General features: G+C 46.7%; 1 protein-coding gene across 2 annotated transcripts in view; it reads right to left on the bottom strand.

The window, feature by feature from the left end:
• Positions 1 to 6,750: 6,750 nt before the first annotated feature.
• The window catches only part of prkar1b (protein kinase, cAMP-dependent, regulatory, type I, beta), a 59,013-nt gene continuing 46,352 nt past the window's right edge, over positions 6,751 to 19,411 (bottom strand). For both annotated transcript variants that reach the window (XM_076024224.1, XM_076024225.1), the window contains 3 exons: positions 17,654 to 17,775; positions 10,047 to 10,128; positions 6,751 to 8,232 (listed from right to left, as the gene is read on the bottom strand). In XM_076024224.1, coding sequence (XP_075880339.1) covers positions 8,060 to 8,232; positions 10,047 to 10,128; positions 17,654 to 17,775 — 377 coding nt within the window. In that variant the 3' untranslated portion in view covers positions 6,751 to 8,059. The remainder of the gene's footprint in view (positions 8,233 to 10,046; positions 10,129 to 17,653; positions 17,776 to 19,411) is intronic.

Below are 19,411 nucleotides of genomic sequence, written 5' to 3'. Positions count from 1 at the left end.
TGTCACAAGTGGAAGCTTTGCTGTCGTTGCCAGTGGGAAACCGGCAGACCGCTATTGTTTTACACATATCCAGAGGGGGCTGTAAAGAATGGGACATACACAAGGACGCACTCATAATAAACATACAAGAGTTTTTTTTTTTTTTATATCTGTCAATGCTCAGTGGAAAGAAGCAGCTTTGGCTACCAAACAAATAGTTCACGACGAGAGTCGACAGTGGAAGAGCAGAAGCGAGGTCAAAGACTGGGCCTTGTGTATATATATTTTAAAATATTATAGGCAAAATGGATCCTGGTCAGGCCTGGTGACTTGCTTGCCTCCGTGTCGCTTGCATGACAGAGCAGCCCAGCTCTCAGACAGGGTGCACAAAGCTGTCCTCAGTAGCCTATTAGGAGCTTTTAAGCCCATAATTACACCAATTGGCATGTCAGGATGGGGAGCTTTCACTTTGTCATCTACTTTCCCTTCTCTCCTGCTGTCTTTCATTGGCCATCAGCTGCCACACTGGTGGCATTGGGGGGAGGGGGGAGGGGCGCGAGATGGGGAGGCCGAGCCTGTAGAGCTGGTGATGATGGCGATGGTGGTGATGGAGGTGATGATGTGCATGCAGGAGAGGACAGGGATCTATATTGGAGAGATTATGGGGGAGATTTCTCTGCTTGACTTGAGCGACACTCTGGAGGAAGGGGGGGCCGGGGGATGGGGGGGTTGGGGGGGGAGCAGAAACGCCTTCGTCGCCAGCTGTCCAGAAGGGGGCCGCTGAGCGCCCACCGCTGCAGCAGAGTTGCGTCGCGCTGTCGATTTTCCTCCACCTGAGGCTATTCCTGGAGGAACGACGTTTTTCCGTGCAATGAAAGCGTTTCAGCCGTTCCGAGGAGCGAGGGGGCGATGACGGCGTTGGGCACGCACCACGCTAACGATTAACAGCGTTAATGTGAGTCTCGCTTTCCAAATGAGCTCCCACTCAGCTCGTCCACCGAGGCTGCTTTGAGAAAATAAATGACTGCGTGTTCTTTTGCTCTTTTATTATTGTCGTTAGTAGCGGGGGCTGTAAATACAGTGCCAGGTCCACCTTTAGCAAAGAGGAAATGTAGGTCATCGAGTGAGGGGAAAAAAACTGATGACAATTGGCTCAAGAGGACACAAGGGCTGATTCTATTTGGCTTCTGTTTCTCCTTTACTTAAGGGGACAGAGGTGAGAGAGACGGGGAATTAAAAAGAAAATCAAGAAAGCTGACCTGGAGCGGAGCAGTGTGTTTAGCCCTCTGTTTACAGCCTCCCACTGAAAATGGTCAGTATTAGCCTTCCAGAAGATAACAGTAAAGTTAATTTTCACATTTTGCAGGACTTCATGTCTGATTCCTTCTATCGATAGATGGTAATTTACTAGCCACTAAGTCTTTGATGCCGACCCATCATGCACAGACCAGACTCATAATAACACCTCTTATGGCTCCGCCCCCTCCCCAAGGACTCAAAGATGAAGTGTCAGAATCCCAAAGCAGAGAGAGAGAGAGAGAGAGAGAGAGAGAGAGAGAGAGGGAGATCACAACACGCCGATTATCAACAGGAAGTGGCTCCATTATGGGCTTAAAGATGGGAGAGAGTGATCTCTGATTACAGCACTCAGTCAAATCCACGCATTCCTGCAGGGTTTAGGCAGAGCCGGGTCACCTTCTGCGGACTCCCACCTCCCTGGGGCGAGGGGGCGAGGGGCGTGGGGGCGCTCAGGGTACAGCTGGGAAGGTGACGGGGATTTGTGGGGGCCGATCCCCGATGAAAAGGGGGCGCCGGAGGGTTGTGGATTTCTGGGGTGGCCCAGTAATCAGGAGACACTTGACAGCCCCGTCGCCTTGTGACTCTGCACACCTGCGGTGAGAAGACGTGCTTTTGGGGGGAGTGGTAGCATCTCGCATCTGCCCCGCGACAACGTGCACATTCCTGGGGGATGCGTCAGATCTTTTCCCCTACAAATAAAGTCAGACCTTTGTTTATGTGGTGCAGTTTTTTGTTTTTTCGCTTCTCTTTTTGCTTTGCGTCGCATGACAGCGGAGCGCTAGGGGCCGTGGAGCAGCAACCAGCCCTTTTGAAGGCTGCTTCCACAGTGTAATCTTAGGAAACCACAAGCGTCTTAGCGGCTGTGTAAACTGGCGAAGGGGAGCGCCCAGAGAACGCAGTGACGTCACGGCCTTCGGTCTTCGGCCGGATCGCTGTTATCGCAGGGGTGTGTGAGAAGCAGGACGACGAACAACAATTACCAAACTGCATGATGAGTTTATCAATCATTAATGATAATTAATAGTGCTTCTTCAGCCAGAACGTTTTTTTCTTTTAATTTGATTGATCCGATTGTTTTATTACGTTGCTCGTCTGTCACCCCGCGGTATCATAACGCAAGCGCTAGACTCCCGACATCCATCTGAAACAATCTACAGAGTATATATTATCCAAAGTAAGCTTTTCTTTTTGCAACCAATCCCACAAAAGTCCAACAGAGACCTTTTTTGTTTCGGCACATTCCTTCATCTTCCCTAATGTGATTAGAACACAGCTCGGCCACTTGCGAGCTCTGCACTCACAAGCCCTAATGATTCCCCAGAGAGGAGGAGGCACTGGAAAAGAAACAATCGAGGCAATGGCCGAGCTGCCTCCCCGGGGACTGAAGTGAAGAGATGGATTGTGCTGCTCTCCGATCGACGTGGGCAGCAGATCGCAGAGTCATGGGCGCGTTGGAATATCTTGCTCAGAGAAACGCAGCCGACGAGTTCGTGCACCCCTCCCTCCCCTTGAACACGTGGAATACTGGAGGAACGATTGTTTGTTTTTTCTCTTTCTGCTCTACAAGTTGTTTGGAGGGGAGTCGTGGAAGCTCCGCTGGCTGGGAAAGAAAAGCTTTGAAACTGAAGCCAAATTGAGGCGCGTCGGGGAGGCCTGATCTAAGTGTTGGTAAATGTATACATGTGAATTATTTACTTCTGCTCCGACAGGAAATGAGGAACGATAACAAGCTTGGGAAAGAAAAGCAGAGAAAACAAACAAATTATATCTCAACTGCCGACCCCCACTCTGCCTTTTTTTTTTTTTTTTTTTTTTAACTTTCTCCTTCCTTTTCTCTGAGGCCGCTGGCTGTATCCCAGCGTTTGTAGACAAGCAGCAGTGGACAGTGGAAAGATAAGAATCATCTCAGCTATGTAGCATTGGCTCATGACCTTTGTGGTTCTTATCCAAGAAAGATGATAGCCTTGTTCATGGGGGAAAGGCACTGATGGACGAGTCCGTTTGTGAGGCTTTGTGAATGCAAAGTAACCTTGAACGGCAGGTAGATTGCTCAGACTTGGACTCTGAAATATCGCTCACCCATCTTCCAATAGAACAGCTTCGCATTTTACAAAGATTACTTCACCAATCGGTTCTCGAAGACAAAGGACAGTTGCAGCTAACGAGATTAGCGTAAATGCTGCTTTATTTTAGGCAATAAAAGCATTTTTGAGTCGCTTTTAGCACTTTAGACGCAGCACCTAACACAAAACTTGTGTGACATCATGGGCTCTGTTTGATCTGACCCTGTTCTCCGTTAAGGAGCCATTTCTTTTGCAACTTTTCCCTCAACGATGGGGGACTTGTGTTTAACTGATGCAGACCTTGTGAACCATCTCCTTTTTTTTTTTTTTTTTTGGCTCTCCGTGTCCCCCTGACCCTAAGCTCGACACCCCCTCTCTCATCTCTAACCTTTCAATCCCATCAGCCTCAGTATTGCTCAATCACCTGTGACCATGGCTTGGGTGATGACCTTTGACCCCAGAAGGTCACGATTAAGACTGAGAATCAGGCCGGCAGAAGCAGTAGGAACCAGGCAGGGATGGGATGGCCCCAGACCAAGAGTCAGCCACAGTGTGCCGATACCTTAAAGGACCCGGACAGGCAAGCAGATGAGTGAAAGCGTGAAGCAACGACCTAGCCAAGCTGCTGCTAGTGAGATTAGCATGAATTGCACCAAACGTTTTCCAAATGGTTGGAGTTTTGCCTCCTACTTACAAACGCTCTCTTTGAGCTTTCGTACTAAATGAATGTGAGGTGAACCCAGTGGATTTAAGTCACGTTCCGTCTGTTTGCCAGGGTGTCAGGCTGGGAAAGGAGAAGGGAAGAAGAATGGGCGGATGTTGTGGTCTGCTGATGCCTTGACATGTTAACTAGTTCCGATCAGGCCGGAGGAGGGTGACAGAGCAGAGAGGCATCCGGGTGTACAGGAAGAGGACAGGAAGCCGAAGAGACAGGGCTGACTGAGACATGACTGAGACTGAGGGTCACACGCCCACACGCTACGCTACCATCTAAATATGTAATGGCTAATAAAACCTCCTCTCGTGAGACCAAGGGTGGAGCGGGGGGGAGGGGAGGGTCTGCGTCTGGGGTACGGGAGGCAAGTGACACGCAAGACAACATACCGACCCACAAATAATAAAGTGACTCCCAGCCTTCCATCTTATCTTGGACATTCCTCTCATGCAAATGAGGAAGCAAAAAGACAAAATCTTCCCATGCCGTAAGAAATTCTCTCAGAAAAACGACCTTGCTTGGTCTCAGTAGAGGTCACACCTAAATACAACATGCCTCTTCCTGGCACTTAATGGTCTCCTCCGTCTTCTGCATCCCCTGTCTGTTCCTCTCACTCCTCCGCAAGAGGCTCATCCAGGCCGACCTCTCGTGTGTTTGGACGACCACGAAAAAGGAAGAAAGAGAAAAAAGCGCAGGAGGTCTCACGCGGAACTTATATCGCCGCAAGCAGCAAAATAACGATGGGAGCGGCAGAGAGGATGATGTTGCAGCTGGGGTCATACATCCCAACTCAAGTTCCACTGCTACTGATGCCTTCAGGGACCGCAAGAGCACAGAGAGACCCAGAGACGGCACAGAGCGAGGCACGGGATCTCATGGAAAAATCCTACCATGTAATGAGCAACAAACAGGCTTTGATCCAAACATGAGAAAAAATAAATACATAACTCTGTTTTGTTTTTCTCATAACATGTAACTGGAGGCATTGAGGCAAAATTTCTGTTGTGGAGGCAGCCCGCGACGCAGAGCATGCACCTACAGGCTTCAGGTGTGAGGCGACAGTGATTATGGACTTTTTGAGCTTCACTTGCACTTAAGTTGATTGATTTGCGCTTTGCTGGTGCCGCTTTTATTGTGAAAGTCTGCCAATGTGCACTTTGCTTGAGGGGGGAAAGGTATTGAGTCTCAACATCACAGGCACGGTAGGACAGCTGAGTTACTTAAATTAGAAGTTGGTAAAGGAGTGGATGTGTGTGTGTGTGTGTGTGTGTGTGTGTGTGTGTGTGTGTGTGTGTGTGTGTGTGTGTGTGTGTAAGCACTTTGGCACTGGCACGGTGCCACTGCATCAAGGCCTCCTTCTCTCAGCGTCTCATGCGACAGTGCCAAGCCCACCCACCATGTCCTGCCAACAGCCCTTGTCTGACTAGGTCCTCACACACTAATTCACTGTTTAATGTGTGTACATTGTTAATTATTATTACAATATAATTAGTCGTGCAAATGCGACGGGTTCGCAGAAACCTGTCAAGTACCTGGCGTGGATGCTGCAGGAGCAGCTGAACTGAACTGTTTTCACAACAGCGGAGGAATGAAGTGTGGCATCAAAGACTTTCCTTGGTTTGGAGTTTGCTTTGGCAAAAGCTGCCAGCCTGATTATTTAACTTTAAAGATAATACGATCAGATATATTTGTGCAATCAAATAACTTTTTCCCCTGACACGGCCAGCATAGCCTATCCATGCAAAATGTGTTTTCTAAAAGCTGGTTGCCAGTGGTGAAATAAATCCAAGGAATTGGAGAAACGTCCCACCCAGTGTGTCAGGGCTACTCGCCTGTTGTGACAAATCAAACCTCGACCCCCTCTTCACCTTTGTAATTCCCATGCTACATCTTTGGGATGACTAAACTGAAAAGAAAAAAAAAAAAAAAAAAAAAAGACAACCTCAACAATGCCACTTGACTTCCTGCAAAATCATTTAACAGACGACCTCAAACTGCAGCGCTTGCAGGTTCGCCGCCGCAGAAACGTCCGCCAGGAGAGTGGTACACAACTGGCAAGTGGGAGCACTAACGTCATTCGTGCTTAACAAACCGTGCAGGACTTGCAGATGGAGGAACAATACCTGCTGCGCTGGGCTACAAAACCTCCCCTCCCCACCCCCCCCCACCCACACATCCAGAAACCTGAGTTCATGTGTGTTACCGTGTGCCGTCAAAGTGATAAAGTTGTATGCGTTAGCCCTGTGTGGGGAGGGCGGGTACTGGAGCTCGGTGTCGGCGAGTCGGGGGCACATTCCTCAGTTGATTTAGTGGGCATTAAGGTGAAGAGGAATGTGTCAGCGCCGTCCAGGCTTCGGCCTGGCCGCAGTGTAAACCGGCTGGGAGGAGGCTGACAGCTCGGGCTGACAGATGACTGACACCCGGCTTAGTGCGAGAGGGATGGAGAGCGGAGACGGCGGGGGGAAAAAAGCGATTAAAGAGGCCAGTTTGCAGATTAATAAAGACGTAAGAAAAAAAAATGGGAGGGGGGTGGGGGGGGGGGTCGTCTGGTACAATGATGGGAAAGAGAGAAACGACCAATCGGGCGCGAGGAAGAGAGTGCCAGAAGTTGGGATAAAACCAAAGGAAAAAATGTGAGCAGGAGTCAGGTTCTCACACTGGAGGAGGAGAAGAAAAAAACGAGTGGAACCAAGCGGATTTCAGAAGCTTATCTTTATTTGATCATGACGCTTCCACAGTTTAAAGAAAGAGATACAGAGAGAGCTTCTATACGACGTCCGTCGCTGGGTCAGGTGTGCAACGAGTACAGCAGATCAAATGAAAAGAAGCAACACAACTATATATTTTAATTTAAATCTCTTCTTTTTTTTTTTTTGTTTTTTTAAATGGATTCATAATAAGCCATGAAAACAGCAAAAGCAAGCATTTCTTCTGACCCGACGGTACAAACCCCTAAGTGCTGCAAAAAAGCTTTTCTTTTTTTTTTAAATGTAGCAGTTTAATATGGAACAAAACCAGATAAAAAAAAAAACATCTGGAAATAGCAAGTGGAAGTGTGCGTGTCGGTGTGTGTGTGTTTGTATGTGTGTGTGTTTAGGGGTCCTGAGATGGTGTAAGCTCAAACTGTATGGTTGTGTGTACGTGTGGGTGGGTGTGTGACGGTCGGACTGCACTGAGCAGTGTTTTTTCGAACACCACAGCCTGCAGGTGGGACTCCACCCTTCTCAAGGGAACGGAGACAATTGGTTGAGGGGGGGGGAGAGAGAAGCAAATTTGCTCATAAATTGGTGGACACGTGACACGTAATGTCAACATATGATAATAATAAACAGTTGACCAATAAGAAGCGCTGAAAAAGGAGGAGCCGAGACCTCCTTTGCTGACTGATGACGACAACCGTGGTGTTGTGCGAACCTGATTCCACCTAAAATAAAAACAAATGGCGCCACGCACAACTTAAAGTGCAAAAACAAAAGAAGCAAACCACAATCAGAGAAGAATGAAACGTGTACCTAAAATATGACCTTATCTCTTCCTCACCTCCTAGATTCTCTCCGAAACCTCCACAAATCCATCAAAGTGCATTTAAAACTTTCCACTTTCAGTCGACAAGCATGCATCATGTACAGCTGACACACTGTGCGCGCGGCTCATTTACAGCTGGATGACCAGTGAGCGCTGCTCAGATTTTTTTTTTATTTTTTTTTTTACATCCCTGCATGTTGTTTTATTTTCATACCTGACATAAAGCTATGTGACAGCAAAAGGTCAAAGTCCAAAGTGCACGAGATCAAAGAAAGTCAAATAAAAATTGCACACGAGAGAGAGAAGACGAAGAGGAAAAAGAAGAAGAAGAAAAAAGGCAGGAAATGAAAGCCGCGTCATCGCAGACATAAACCCCGCCCCCGTGTCCGTTACCCAGAATCCTCGCCGCCTTGCACCCCTGCTGATGCTTTGTGCCGTCTGCCCCTGCTGGTGGGCCCCGAGGGTGGGAGCCGGGTGGTCACACTGTGAGGGAGATGAAGCTGTTGTATCTCTGAATGTTCCTCTTGAGGATCTCGGAGCACGGGCCCAGCACGCGCTCGAAGCGAGGCCGGTCCAGCTTCACGCACTTGAGCGGGCCCCGGGCGACCACGGTGGCCGCCCTGGGGCGGTTCAGCAGCAGGGCGATCTCCCCTGCGGAGGGAGGAGGAGGAGGAAGAACGTCAGGTGGAGAACTTGTACATCTTGCTGAGCTCTGAATTCAAGTATTTACAGTCTTTAGCTGCGTTTCCATGGCAGTTTTTCACAAAATGAAAGCGATATTTGTAAAATTTCGACAAAGTGCAATTGCAATTTGCAGGTGTTTCCAGTGAATGGTGTGAAGCGCATAAGCCGTAATTCTCGTAAAAACTCGTCCTGCGGAATTTTTTGTTTATTTACATTTGTTTGCTGTCAAGAATGGTTGATGTATTTTTCTCGTTGATTACTTGTAAAAAAAAAAATATTCCGTCTCCTCCTATGTCCAAACATAAAGCGCCGTTTTCACACAGGCACTGAAGAAATACAGGAAGTAACCGTGCACCTTGCTGCTGCTAATGATATTAGCATGGACTGTAAAGTAGCAAGTGAACTGAATGGTATTTTCCCCATAAAAAAGGACCTTCCTCAGTGGAAACAATGTTCTCCCTTCAGGATGGCTTTGGCACCTGCGAGCGCACGGCAGCAGTAAGTCTGATGTTACCTTGAACCGTTGATACCTGGCACAACTGGCAGCCACAAAAAACGACCTCATTGGTCTATATTTAATGCAACAGACAGACGCTTTGTCCAATAACTTTCTAAGATTGTTTTCCTCTCACTTGCACACCACTGGCTCAACACACCAAATTTACTCAATGTTCTCTAAATACCAGATTTGGAAAATTGAGTCTAAGTTATTTAAACATCTGATGGACAAGATCTGCTGGAATCATTAAAGTAATTAAAGAATCAAAGTCAATTTTAACGGCACAGTGAGATTAAGATGTATTTCTGTCTGAATGTAAAACAAATGCTAAAAATACAAATTGCCCTTACAAGAAAATGGGAGGATTTCAGTCCAAATTCAGCAACCTGAAGTTTCTAACGCTGAGTTTAAAACTAAACAAAGCTTTTATTGTGAAGCCTGTGTAAATTGCCAATATAACACAAGTATTTCATTTCTAACCGCCCTATGAAAGGCCAATTAACGCCAAGAACCTCTCGGTTAATGAGTTTCACGGGACGTCACGCACGTCTCTCATGTGGTTTCGCCTTTAAATTTTGCTGGTGTTCCGCAAAACTGTAACATGTCTTCCAAAGCCTAGTCGTATGCGGAGCTCTTTCATAAAACACAGTGAAAGTGTCTGACGCCACATCAGAGATGGACTCATCTCGGCTTGAGTCACCGTCTTGTGCTGTTCAAATTAAAGTCCCCCTCACTGTCTTCCAGAAAGAGACTTTAATGTCAATTTCACACAGTGGCCAAACCGTGTTATTACGATATTACGTTCCGCACAGAAGACTACACTGAGGCTGAAGCTGTTAAGAAGTGCGGAAAGTTTTTATTGAATAACACAACAACTGTGAAGTGACTTTTTATTCTTTTAAATGTTGTGAACAAGTGCCAGATCGTTTATTTTTTTTGCTCCTCTTAAATGAAGCGAGTAAATTTTTACTATTTTGGCACCAATGATGTTGGCTTTTGACACCAGATAGTAGCTCAATGAAAGCTACAGATGCTCAATCCAGACTTTCCTTAAAAGATCCAGGGGTTCAATTTCAGGATGAAATACAGTGTCAGTGTTGTTTTTGCGACATTTTGATAATTTCTATTAATGCAAAAACCAACCTTTGTCAATTTCCAAGACACAACTTGTTTTTTGTGCTGCTTTTTTGAAGGTTCATACTTGTTGTATGGGGTTTACACCACAAATACTATGACTATGACTCTTCGAGACTTTTGGGGCCGAAAGCCAGGAGCAACTCACCAAAGTAGTCAGAGGGTCCGAGGCGTCCCACCTCCACGTACTCCTCATTGTCAGAGCGGCGCTGCAGGACAGAGGCTATACCCTGCACAGAGAGAACAGAGAGGGAGCGGCGGAGGTGAAAAGAGGCGTAGCAGAAGCGAGACAGAGGACGAGGAAAGAAGGCGAGACTCAGGAAAGAGCTGAAAAACGCCGGGAGGATTAAGCCGAGGACAAATTCCTTCGCTCCGTGAGGACACAGGTGCACGGGATTTAGGCCACTTTTCTGCAAGGGGGACATGACACGTACTCGGCCCAGTCCAGTCCGTCAGAGTACAGAACACGGGATCCCATTGGCTCTGCTTTGTTTTTTCCCCCCCGAGAGTGAAATGAATGCGAACAGTGTCAGTGTCTCCATCACATAATCCCCCTTCATCAGCCGCAAACTGGAAAGGACTGAGGCTACGGCTTCAAGACTGTGTCCTCGAATGATCCCGAAAACACCAACGCACTTTCATGTGCAGCGGCAAATACACACACACACACACACACACACACCCACACACACACACACAAGCAGTGAGAAAATGAACAGCTGATGTCTGCTGAACAGGCCACGCCGTGCATACTGCTATCGCTCGCTGAGTCTCTGTGTGTGTGAGAATCTTGCAAAATGAACACAAGAGGAAATCTAATTTCCATTCAGTCTGCCCAACAGACGGCAACATTTAATCCTCTATCCTGCAGCTGTTGACAAACTTCATGTGCGTGCATGTGTGTGTCTGTGTGTGTGTGTTTGTGAGCAAGTCTCGCCATTGAATTTGATATGAAGGAAAAAAACTGAAAAGAAAAAGCTTGGCTGCTTTTGTGCGACGGAGCAAATGTTTGGACGGCAAACATTTATAGAATATGAGTCAGTACGAAGCTGAGCATTTACATGTATCGTAATTGTAACGCGGCCGCTGGCACGAGGTTGAAAGTAAACAGAGGAACTTCCCCGCTTGTCTCGTCGAACCTCTGTTCTCGTTCCAGCGCCTGTAATCCGCCTCGGCCCCCTCCGCTCCGCTCCGGCTGCTGACCGGGCTAATGATGCTAAATATGAACATAATGAGCTCTAATTAGATCTTCAGATCTGGCCGAGTCTATCAAAAGTCATCTCCTGTTCATTTGACTTCTCCTTTGTGTCCTGTGAGTCTGCTTCCTGCGCCTCCGCTCCAAACAGGCCCCGGCAGAAGCTCGACGCTGAGATAAACAGCTGTGGCCCAGTGCGTAAACCATATGTATGTGGGAGACGTGGACTAGCGCAGGTCTACGCTTGAGTGTCACGACACGTCTTTGTACTGGCTGGCGTTTTTACTTTTAACACGCTTTTAAAATCACGTCTGTTTTTGCCAAATATAAAAAAATAAATGTAAAAAAAATTACTAATGTGACGATTAATGATTTGAGAAATGTATTTTTTGAATTAACAATGGAACTAAAATGCGATTTTTTTTTTTTTTGGCACTCACTATGAAATGTGTAAGTCTATAAAATGAATTTGTAACAGTTTCAAACCTGATAAGACCGTAAAATCTGATGATCTTGGGTTTTTTTCCAGTCATTTTTTTCACGACACTCTCATTAAATGACACCTGCTCAGAGAGCGTGTTTGAAGTCATATATGGTAAATGTTGAGATTGATTGGTGCCGTGGGGCGATTTCTTCTGTTGCTAATGTTTTTCACATCAGTCGTGGTCCAGGAGGTGAAAGCAGCTTCACATTCTCGCGGGTACAGACGCAAAAGGGAAAAAGAAAAACATCTCTGACGGTCGTAACACTCGTGTACAGCAATAGAATTGTTTCAAAGGTCAAAGATCAACTTTCAGTCAAAACACCCACAACTTGATTTGTTTTGGTTCTTGTTTTGGGCTCTGTGGCCTCTGTGACTCATAAATGAATGAGATTAAAGAGTTTAGGTGGCAAATGTCTCAACTTGTTTTTGCTTCAAATATATTAGTAATAATAATAATAATAATAATAATAATAATTACATACACATTTTAGATATGTTGACAGAGTGTCAGGCAGCCACAACAGTGTTTTGATTATTACTGTTCTCATTAATTAAGCGTCCTCTCCCAGTGCAAACAGCATTACTGAAGTCCTTTGTTTTTGTGCGTAACAACAAATCAAACACACCCTTTCACATACAGGTGGCATGTATACCAAGTACAGAAAGTTTAGTTTGCGCAGCAGAGTAGTCTCTGATTGTCACCTGACGCACATCCTGTCTGAGCTGCTGTCTGTGTTGTTGCAGTAAAACCAAAGATCGTAAAAAGAAATCGACCCATAATGCTGCACTTTCGATGTGCAGCAATGGGCATCAGTCCAGTGTTTGTGCAAACCTTCCAAGTGACCCACTTGTATATGATATTTTTTCTTCCTCTCGGGTGGCACAGATCAGATGTTTTACACAAAGGTGTAGTGTAAGCAGGAAAAAGGGTGGAAGAAGAAGACGTCAGATCAGATTCGGGGGTGAATGAATTGGACACCAGTCTTTGTGTGAAGAAATTGCATATGATTAAAACTGGCCCATTTTAAGGACATGTAGTAATTACACGTGCTAATGAGGACATGAGATGACGTGAAATGAGAATACTTCTCTGTAAACCCTTTGCAATGTTTCTGAAAAGGTTTGCTTTACTTTTTTTATTTTTTTTTACGATTGTCGTCTTCTCTGCGTCCACTGAAAAATCTTCCTACTTCCGTGGTTCTGCGAAAGCTTATTAACTTTTCTGCACTGCTGAGTCATGTCTGCGCATGTCGATTTTCTCAATTGTAAGCAAATTTTCAAGACGCCGTGGAAGGATTTATCAGATACGGGTCTCCCTGAAGAGTTGAGATAAACACAGAGTCAAAAAAAAAAAACAATACAGGCAAAAAAATCCAGACCTGCACATCTCGCCAAAGATTACTCATCATTTAAAGAAGAGACGTTCCAGGGGAGTCCTGTGTCTCCGCTGTTCATGGAACCAAGCGTGGCGCTGAGCAGGGGGGGAGACGTGAATGGAGATCCAGGACCGCTGGGATGTGCCACCGGGGGGTCTCCTGTGTTTATGACCATTAGATTCCTCCCCTTTCCATTCACGTCCAAACAAAGACAGTGAGACAGTGCAGCACTGTCGTGCGCAGTAATTCACCGGGGCGAGCAGGCCTCACCCAGTGTGGTCCAGATAACCATCGCATACTGTACCAGCCCGGGGGCAGCACTCTGCTCCAGATACTTCTTTTTGTAAACATTGAAGCTCCCGCTCTCCACGCCGCCTGACACAGGGTGCAAAGGACAGCGATGGCAGCGGAGCGGCTGAAACGCACTATAAATAGTGCCTTTGCGTTGCAGGGAGACAGAGTGAGGGTAAAGGAAACAAGCGAGGCAGGCAGAAATCACTAAATAGTGCTGCTGTTGCTGCCTACTTGGCCAAAATGCTCATTCATCCGCCGCCGAGCCCAAACACGGCACGCACAGCGCGGCGAGCCAGTCGGCGTTTGGTTACATTTCGTAATGTGCTTTATGTAAGGAGAGCCGAGCGGCGGGCGACAACAAAGAAGGAAGACGGCTGAGCAGAGCCGAGAGCCGGTGGCCGCGGAAGCAGGGGAAGAAAATTGAATTTGCAAAAAGTCAGTCACGTTCGAAAGACACTCAACGGTTTGGCCACCAGGCTGAAAATGCTAAATGTGTCGGGAGGCTATACATGTGTTCAGGCGAAACCTCTGATATGAGCCGATTTCGGAAAATATGTTGCTGGGGAATCCAGAAGAGGGGAAGCAACGGACTTCGTCCTCCAGTGGTGAGGATCGTGGTTTTCCAGAAAAGAAGAGAAGACGTCCACTCTGTACAAGCATTGTGATTGGTTGATAGTTTTTTTTTCATAAAAATCCACTTTGATACAAAAAAAAGGGACGAGTCGCGTTTTCACGGCAAATATTTGCGCTTATTGTGAAAACACCGATAGCTAACGGGGAGGTTCTTTTTTTATAAAGAGAAAAAGTCTTGATGTCAGGAAAGTGGAAAAAGCCAAAGTGCTGGTTCTCCATGAGGAAACAATGCAACCACTCACCACTTAGGACTCTTACAAAAAAAATTTTCCTTGCAACCGTATGGCTGCACTTAACACAACAAAGAGTCCATTCATTAAAGGCATTGATCTCCGCTCTGTAAAGGCAATAACACAATAATCCATTAGCTAAATTACATTTTCAGGACACAGAGAGGTGACAGTGTGGGTAATATACTAGTGACCGTCCTCTTCCACTGGGACCCTTCACATCTCCTCAGTGTGATTACTTTAGCGCAGGGTCACACGACAACAGGATGTCGGGTTGTTGTTTTTCCAACTGATGACAGAGGGAAATGAGTATATGAAAGTTAGCACAGTGGATGAGCTAAAGGCAGCAGTAGTGTGACTTGGGGGCAACTGCACAAGCTGAACTCACAAACTTCACTGAACGACAATAAAGCTCAGTGGAAGCAAAGGACACTCACATATTCAACCCAACCCTTGAAATGATCACTCAACCTCAGCTGCTTTACATGATTAATGATGTCAGGTCTTCACGCTGACAATTTTGATGTCACAGTAACGTTGACCTTTGAACTTTTGGATATAAAATGTCATAAATTCTTTTTTTTTTATCTTCTCTCAAAAGGTTACAGCAATCTTAGCCTTGAAAGCCATGGTTGCAAAAAATAAAATCAAGTAATCCACAAGGACAAAGTGGAATTTTCGCTTTTTTAAACATTTTTTGGGGAAAAAAAATCCTTTTTTGGCTCTGTTTCGGTCTGCAGTTATAAGTATATTTGACAGGACTTGGCACACAACCCTGTGGGACTCCGTCAGTGACGAGAGCCGGAACTGGGCAGTTTTAAGACCATGATCCAAGGGTATATGTACTAGTTCATTCATACTGAAGTTGATCAGTTTGTTCAGTGAGTCATTACAGAATGTGGAGCTGTGTTTATGGGATCCTCTGATGACTTATTGGCTTTATATATCATCCCACACTCAGTACCAGCCCATTACAACTAAACTGTGGAAGTAAAGCATATTGGAGCAGTTGGAGCTCACTTTCTCCAAACATACAGTTCTGAAAAGACTTGTTTGTACAGTGTGACGGAGAGTGGAAAAAAGCAGATTAAATTAGATTAGATCTGTATCCTGCTCGGAAGGAAAGGATATAGAAGGCTCTTTATCAGCGTGCTAACTCTCAGCCACCAGGATGCTCATTAATAGTTTTTAGTGTCTGTTGCTCTAGGCCTGCAGGAACAACAAGTTTGATAAATGTTGATGCGATGAAATCAAAATGTCATGGTACGGTAATACAAAGGCAACAAGTCATCGTTAGTCATAAGGCCTCTATCGCACTGCACTTTTCATCTTTATTCCACTTCGTTATTCTGAAAATGAGGTTCAGACCCGGCATGTGGAGGTCCGAAAGTACTCCGGCATTATTCAGCCCTCAGAGGGAGCAATAAAGTTGGGACAGGGTCCAAGCAGCACCTGACTGTGTGTAAGACTGTGTTGGCATGTCAAGAAATGGGTCTGGTGACTTAAAAGGTCAATCATTAAAAAACTCATTACATTTGATATCACTTGGTGCCGTGTGATAGGATGGAAAAAGTAAGGGGGAGGGGGCGGGGGGGGGGGGGGGTGGACAAAGTTGGATCAAAGTTGTGGCCAAAAAAACCTATTTCCACCTCTCTTCCATCTCACATGTGCTCCTTTTTTTTTGTAATCCTCCTAGTTAGTCCCCCCCAACTCATCCTCCTCTCTCTCCCGTCTCCCTCCCAGGAGGCTGGGTCTCCTGACCCCGTGTGAAAGTTAGCAACATGCATTCCACGACGCTCCAACCCGCTCTGGGAAAGTCGGGCCCTGCTGCAGCCAGACGCTGAGCCAGAGAGGAAAAAGCCTGGAAGGGAAACGGAGGGATGGAAGCGACGTGACGTGAGGCAGTTGGGCCGGTCCTCCGTTCTCGCTCACCTGCTAGTTTAAGGAGCCCCTGGTGTGAAGCGTTCGCAGGCCGAGACGGCTGCCGGCCTCTTTAATGAGGCTCCATCCGCGTCTCCTCCTCCTCCTCTTCCTCCTCCTTCCCCCTCGCTTCAACCTATAATCCCCTCTGAATCCCTCCGCATATTTTTCTTCCTCCTCTCCGGGAGACACAAGTCACAGACTGATGAGTCACACTTTGAGACGGTGGCCACTCGCGTCTGAGTCGCAGAGCCGCGGCAGTTCATTTATTTATTTATTCTCTCTTCTTTCTTTTTTTTTGTTTCCTTCACCAGTAAAACTGGATTCCTGGGGATTTCTGCAGCTTCCGGGATCTTGAGCTGGAGGCTTTAGAGCTTATCAGATAATGTGAGGTGGTGACTTTCTTTTTCCTGTTCCAGTCTAACTGAAGAGGACAAATTAGGACCTTCGGCCCTTGTGTTTGCAAAGTGAGGGTGTTTGACTGTAATAAAAAGCAAGAAAGAGAAGAGCAAAACAAAAACACCTGTGTCATTTTATTGAGTCGTCTCGGCGGCAGCCTTCCACATTTAGGCACATTGTTCAACCTATTTTTAACTATCCATGTTTCCATTTGTTTGCCCCCTTATCAGCGTTACTGTGTTTTGCTTTTATTTTGGGTGGATTATATTATACTTATAATTATATACTCTATTTTAATCTGTTTCCGAATTGCCATCGTCTTAACTCTGTAAATGTTCTGGTTTTTCAGTATAGCGTCATTGTGCAAAGAGAATTAAAGTGCGACAAAAAATAAAATAAAAATGAATATTAGGAATAAAGACTACAAAATAAATCTGGGAATACGAATGAAATAAACCCTCAACTAAGTCACACTTTGCAAACTGCAGTGAAAAACAGTACTGCCAGAATTTTGATGCAACTATGGCCACATTTCCTTTCACATTTCCTCTTGATATGTCCGGCCACAAATATGGCAATTAAAGTCATTTGGAGTTTAATTGACGTCAGATGAACCATATATAACCACCGTGGCTAACTGCAGCCTTTCTCTGTCAGTCCTGCACATGTTGAAATGAATTTGCAGCAATTCATAAATTGAAACTCTGACTGACTCACTCATAACCGCCACTACTGTGCGCGGCCACCGGCCTATTATGGGATGCAGAGGTCTGAGAATGTGAGGACAAAGTAGGAGGGGAGGACGGATTGCGCCTCCTCCCCCCCACCAGGGAGGCTCCTCTTGACTCTACCCCTGTGAAAGCCGTGTAAGTATGGAGTTAATCAAAAGTGCGTTGGGATGACAGGCGGGGGGCCCTTCATGATGCCGTGCCAGGGGCCTCAGCAGCACAAAAGCCAGCAGTGTGAGGAGAAGGGGAGGGCGGGTGGAGGCGGGACGGCCCGGCTGGTCCGTCTGCCGTTGCTGCTGGTAATAAACCGAGTTCAGTCCCCGAAGCCCACCAACGTCTGCCAGCGATGATATACACATCAAGCACCTGAGCGGCCGCCTGATGACACCCTCGGGGCCCCACATGTCAGCGCACACAGGACGTGACGGCCATAAGAGAGCCGCCACACACGGCGTACTGACTTTTCGAGCCGAGAGGCCCCTGAACCCCAGTTTACCTCCGTGATGATGAAGAAGTCGTCGCCGGGTTCGCCCTGCACCACGATCTTCTCGCCGTCCTCGAACTGGACCGGCTCCAGGGAGTCGGCCACCGTCAGGCGCTCCCACTTGTCCAGAGACCCTGCAGATGGAGAATGAAGGTCTTCAAACGAGAGGGCCACACAACCAAGCTGCTATGAAACTGACTTCCTGTCTGAGGGACATCCTGATGATCAACAACGCTCAGCAAAGATCAGAGATGCAAACTTAGGCTGCCAGCTTTGTCCTTTCAAAATAAGGGCATACCGTTGTAAACTTTTGTCTTTGTCATAAAAATAAATTGATCGACTCATATTTATTGACTAAACCATGTGAAACAACTTAAATGCATAAGTGCATGTGCTTAAAGGCCTCATACCTTCATACCCATTTTGAGCTCTTCATTTTCATTTTCATCCAGTGGAACAGTCTCACACGAGTAAATTATCCCAAAAATATATAAATTAATCTTTTTTTAACTTGCACAATTAGCCCTCTGTTTACAGTCAGTTGCTAGAACTGCTTTGTTGGGACCTTGTGCAGGTTTGGAAGGGGAACATAAACGTTGAGAAGGCCAACACTATGAAAACGTGGAAAGGTCTATTTATTCCGAGGCGGCACGTTAAAATAAATGCCCTGTGTACACACGCTGCACGCTGGTGAATGAGCAGCCTGAAAGGACGGGACGAGGATCTTTCATTTCCAGCTCTTTTTTTGTTGATCCTGGGAGTCCGTGGCGACAGCTGTCTTTCCGACTGTCCGACCACATGAACGGCGACAAAGTTTGCCGGGGATATTTCTGGACGCCGTTGGTATTCATGCAAAAACGGAAAAACACAGAGGGTCACACATGTTCCCTGGATTTAGGGGAGTGTTGGGGGGGGGAATGTTCCAACCGAAAGAAGTTCTGGGCAGCTATTGATGTTGACAGAAACACCTTAAAACCGCCACATGGAAGAAGACCCAAGTGGGCTTATTTCCTCTTTGACAGCCCAGAAGATTATTGTTGTCCGAGTCCATAGATCCGTGTGCGGAATGCGACTGATCCGCAGCGTAAACACGCTCTGTTTTTGTGATTTGACCGGGACTTTGAGTTTGAGCGTGAAAGCGCGGCGGCATCTCCGCGTCTGAGCCCTTTTTTTGTCTCCTGCTGTGTAACTGATCCCCGTGTGTGTCTATTTGTGCCCCAGCGCGTAAATGTGTATGTATTTGGGATTAACTCAGGTGACGTCCGCTTGTTCCGAGGTGTCTAGTGTCCCCTCTGGTGGGGCCGAGGAGTCTGCGGGGTCCCCCAGATGTGTGTTCTCTGTCTGTCTGTCTGTCTGTCTGTCTGTCTGTCTGTCCGTGCGTCTGGTCTGCGAGGTAAAGGCAGCTAACCCCCCACCCCACCCACCCCAACGTATCCCCACCACCCGCTAGCCGTGATCCTTAACAGCTCGCCGTGTAACGCGATACACAAATGTGCCGACTAAAGAACCTACATTTCACGCTTCGCAGAGCCTGCACCCTCTCGGATCACCTTGCTCGCACACACACTCTCACACACACACACAGAGTGGATGTGCCATGTGCTTGCGAGAAGGAACACGTTGTTTTTCTTCCCTCCCCTCCCCTGCCTTCTCTCCTTGACATCAAGGGCTTGTCCCCAATTTCGTGGCTATCTCAAAAATCAAAGACAAACAAAAACACTCCCGCCTCCAGCCCCTCCTCCAATTCAAAGAGGCAAGAGCGGCGGAGGC

Source organism: Nelusetta ayraudi, unplaced genomic scaffold (genome assembly GCF_046127955.1).
Source record: "Nelusetta ayraudi isolate G7.1 ecotype Tasmania unplaced genomic scaffold, CSIRO-AGI_Nayr_v1 ptg000016l, whole genome shotgun sequence".
NCBI classification, from domain to species: Eukaryota; Metazoa; Chordata; class Actinopteri; order Tetraodontiformes; family Monacanthidae; genus Nelusetta; species Nelusetta ayraudi.
This window is presented reverse-complemented; position numbering and strand designations above follow the sequence as displayed.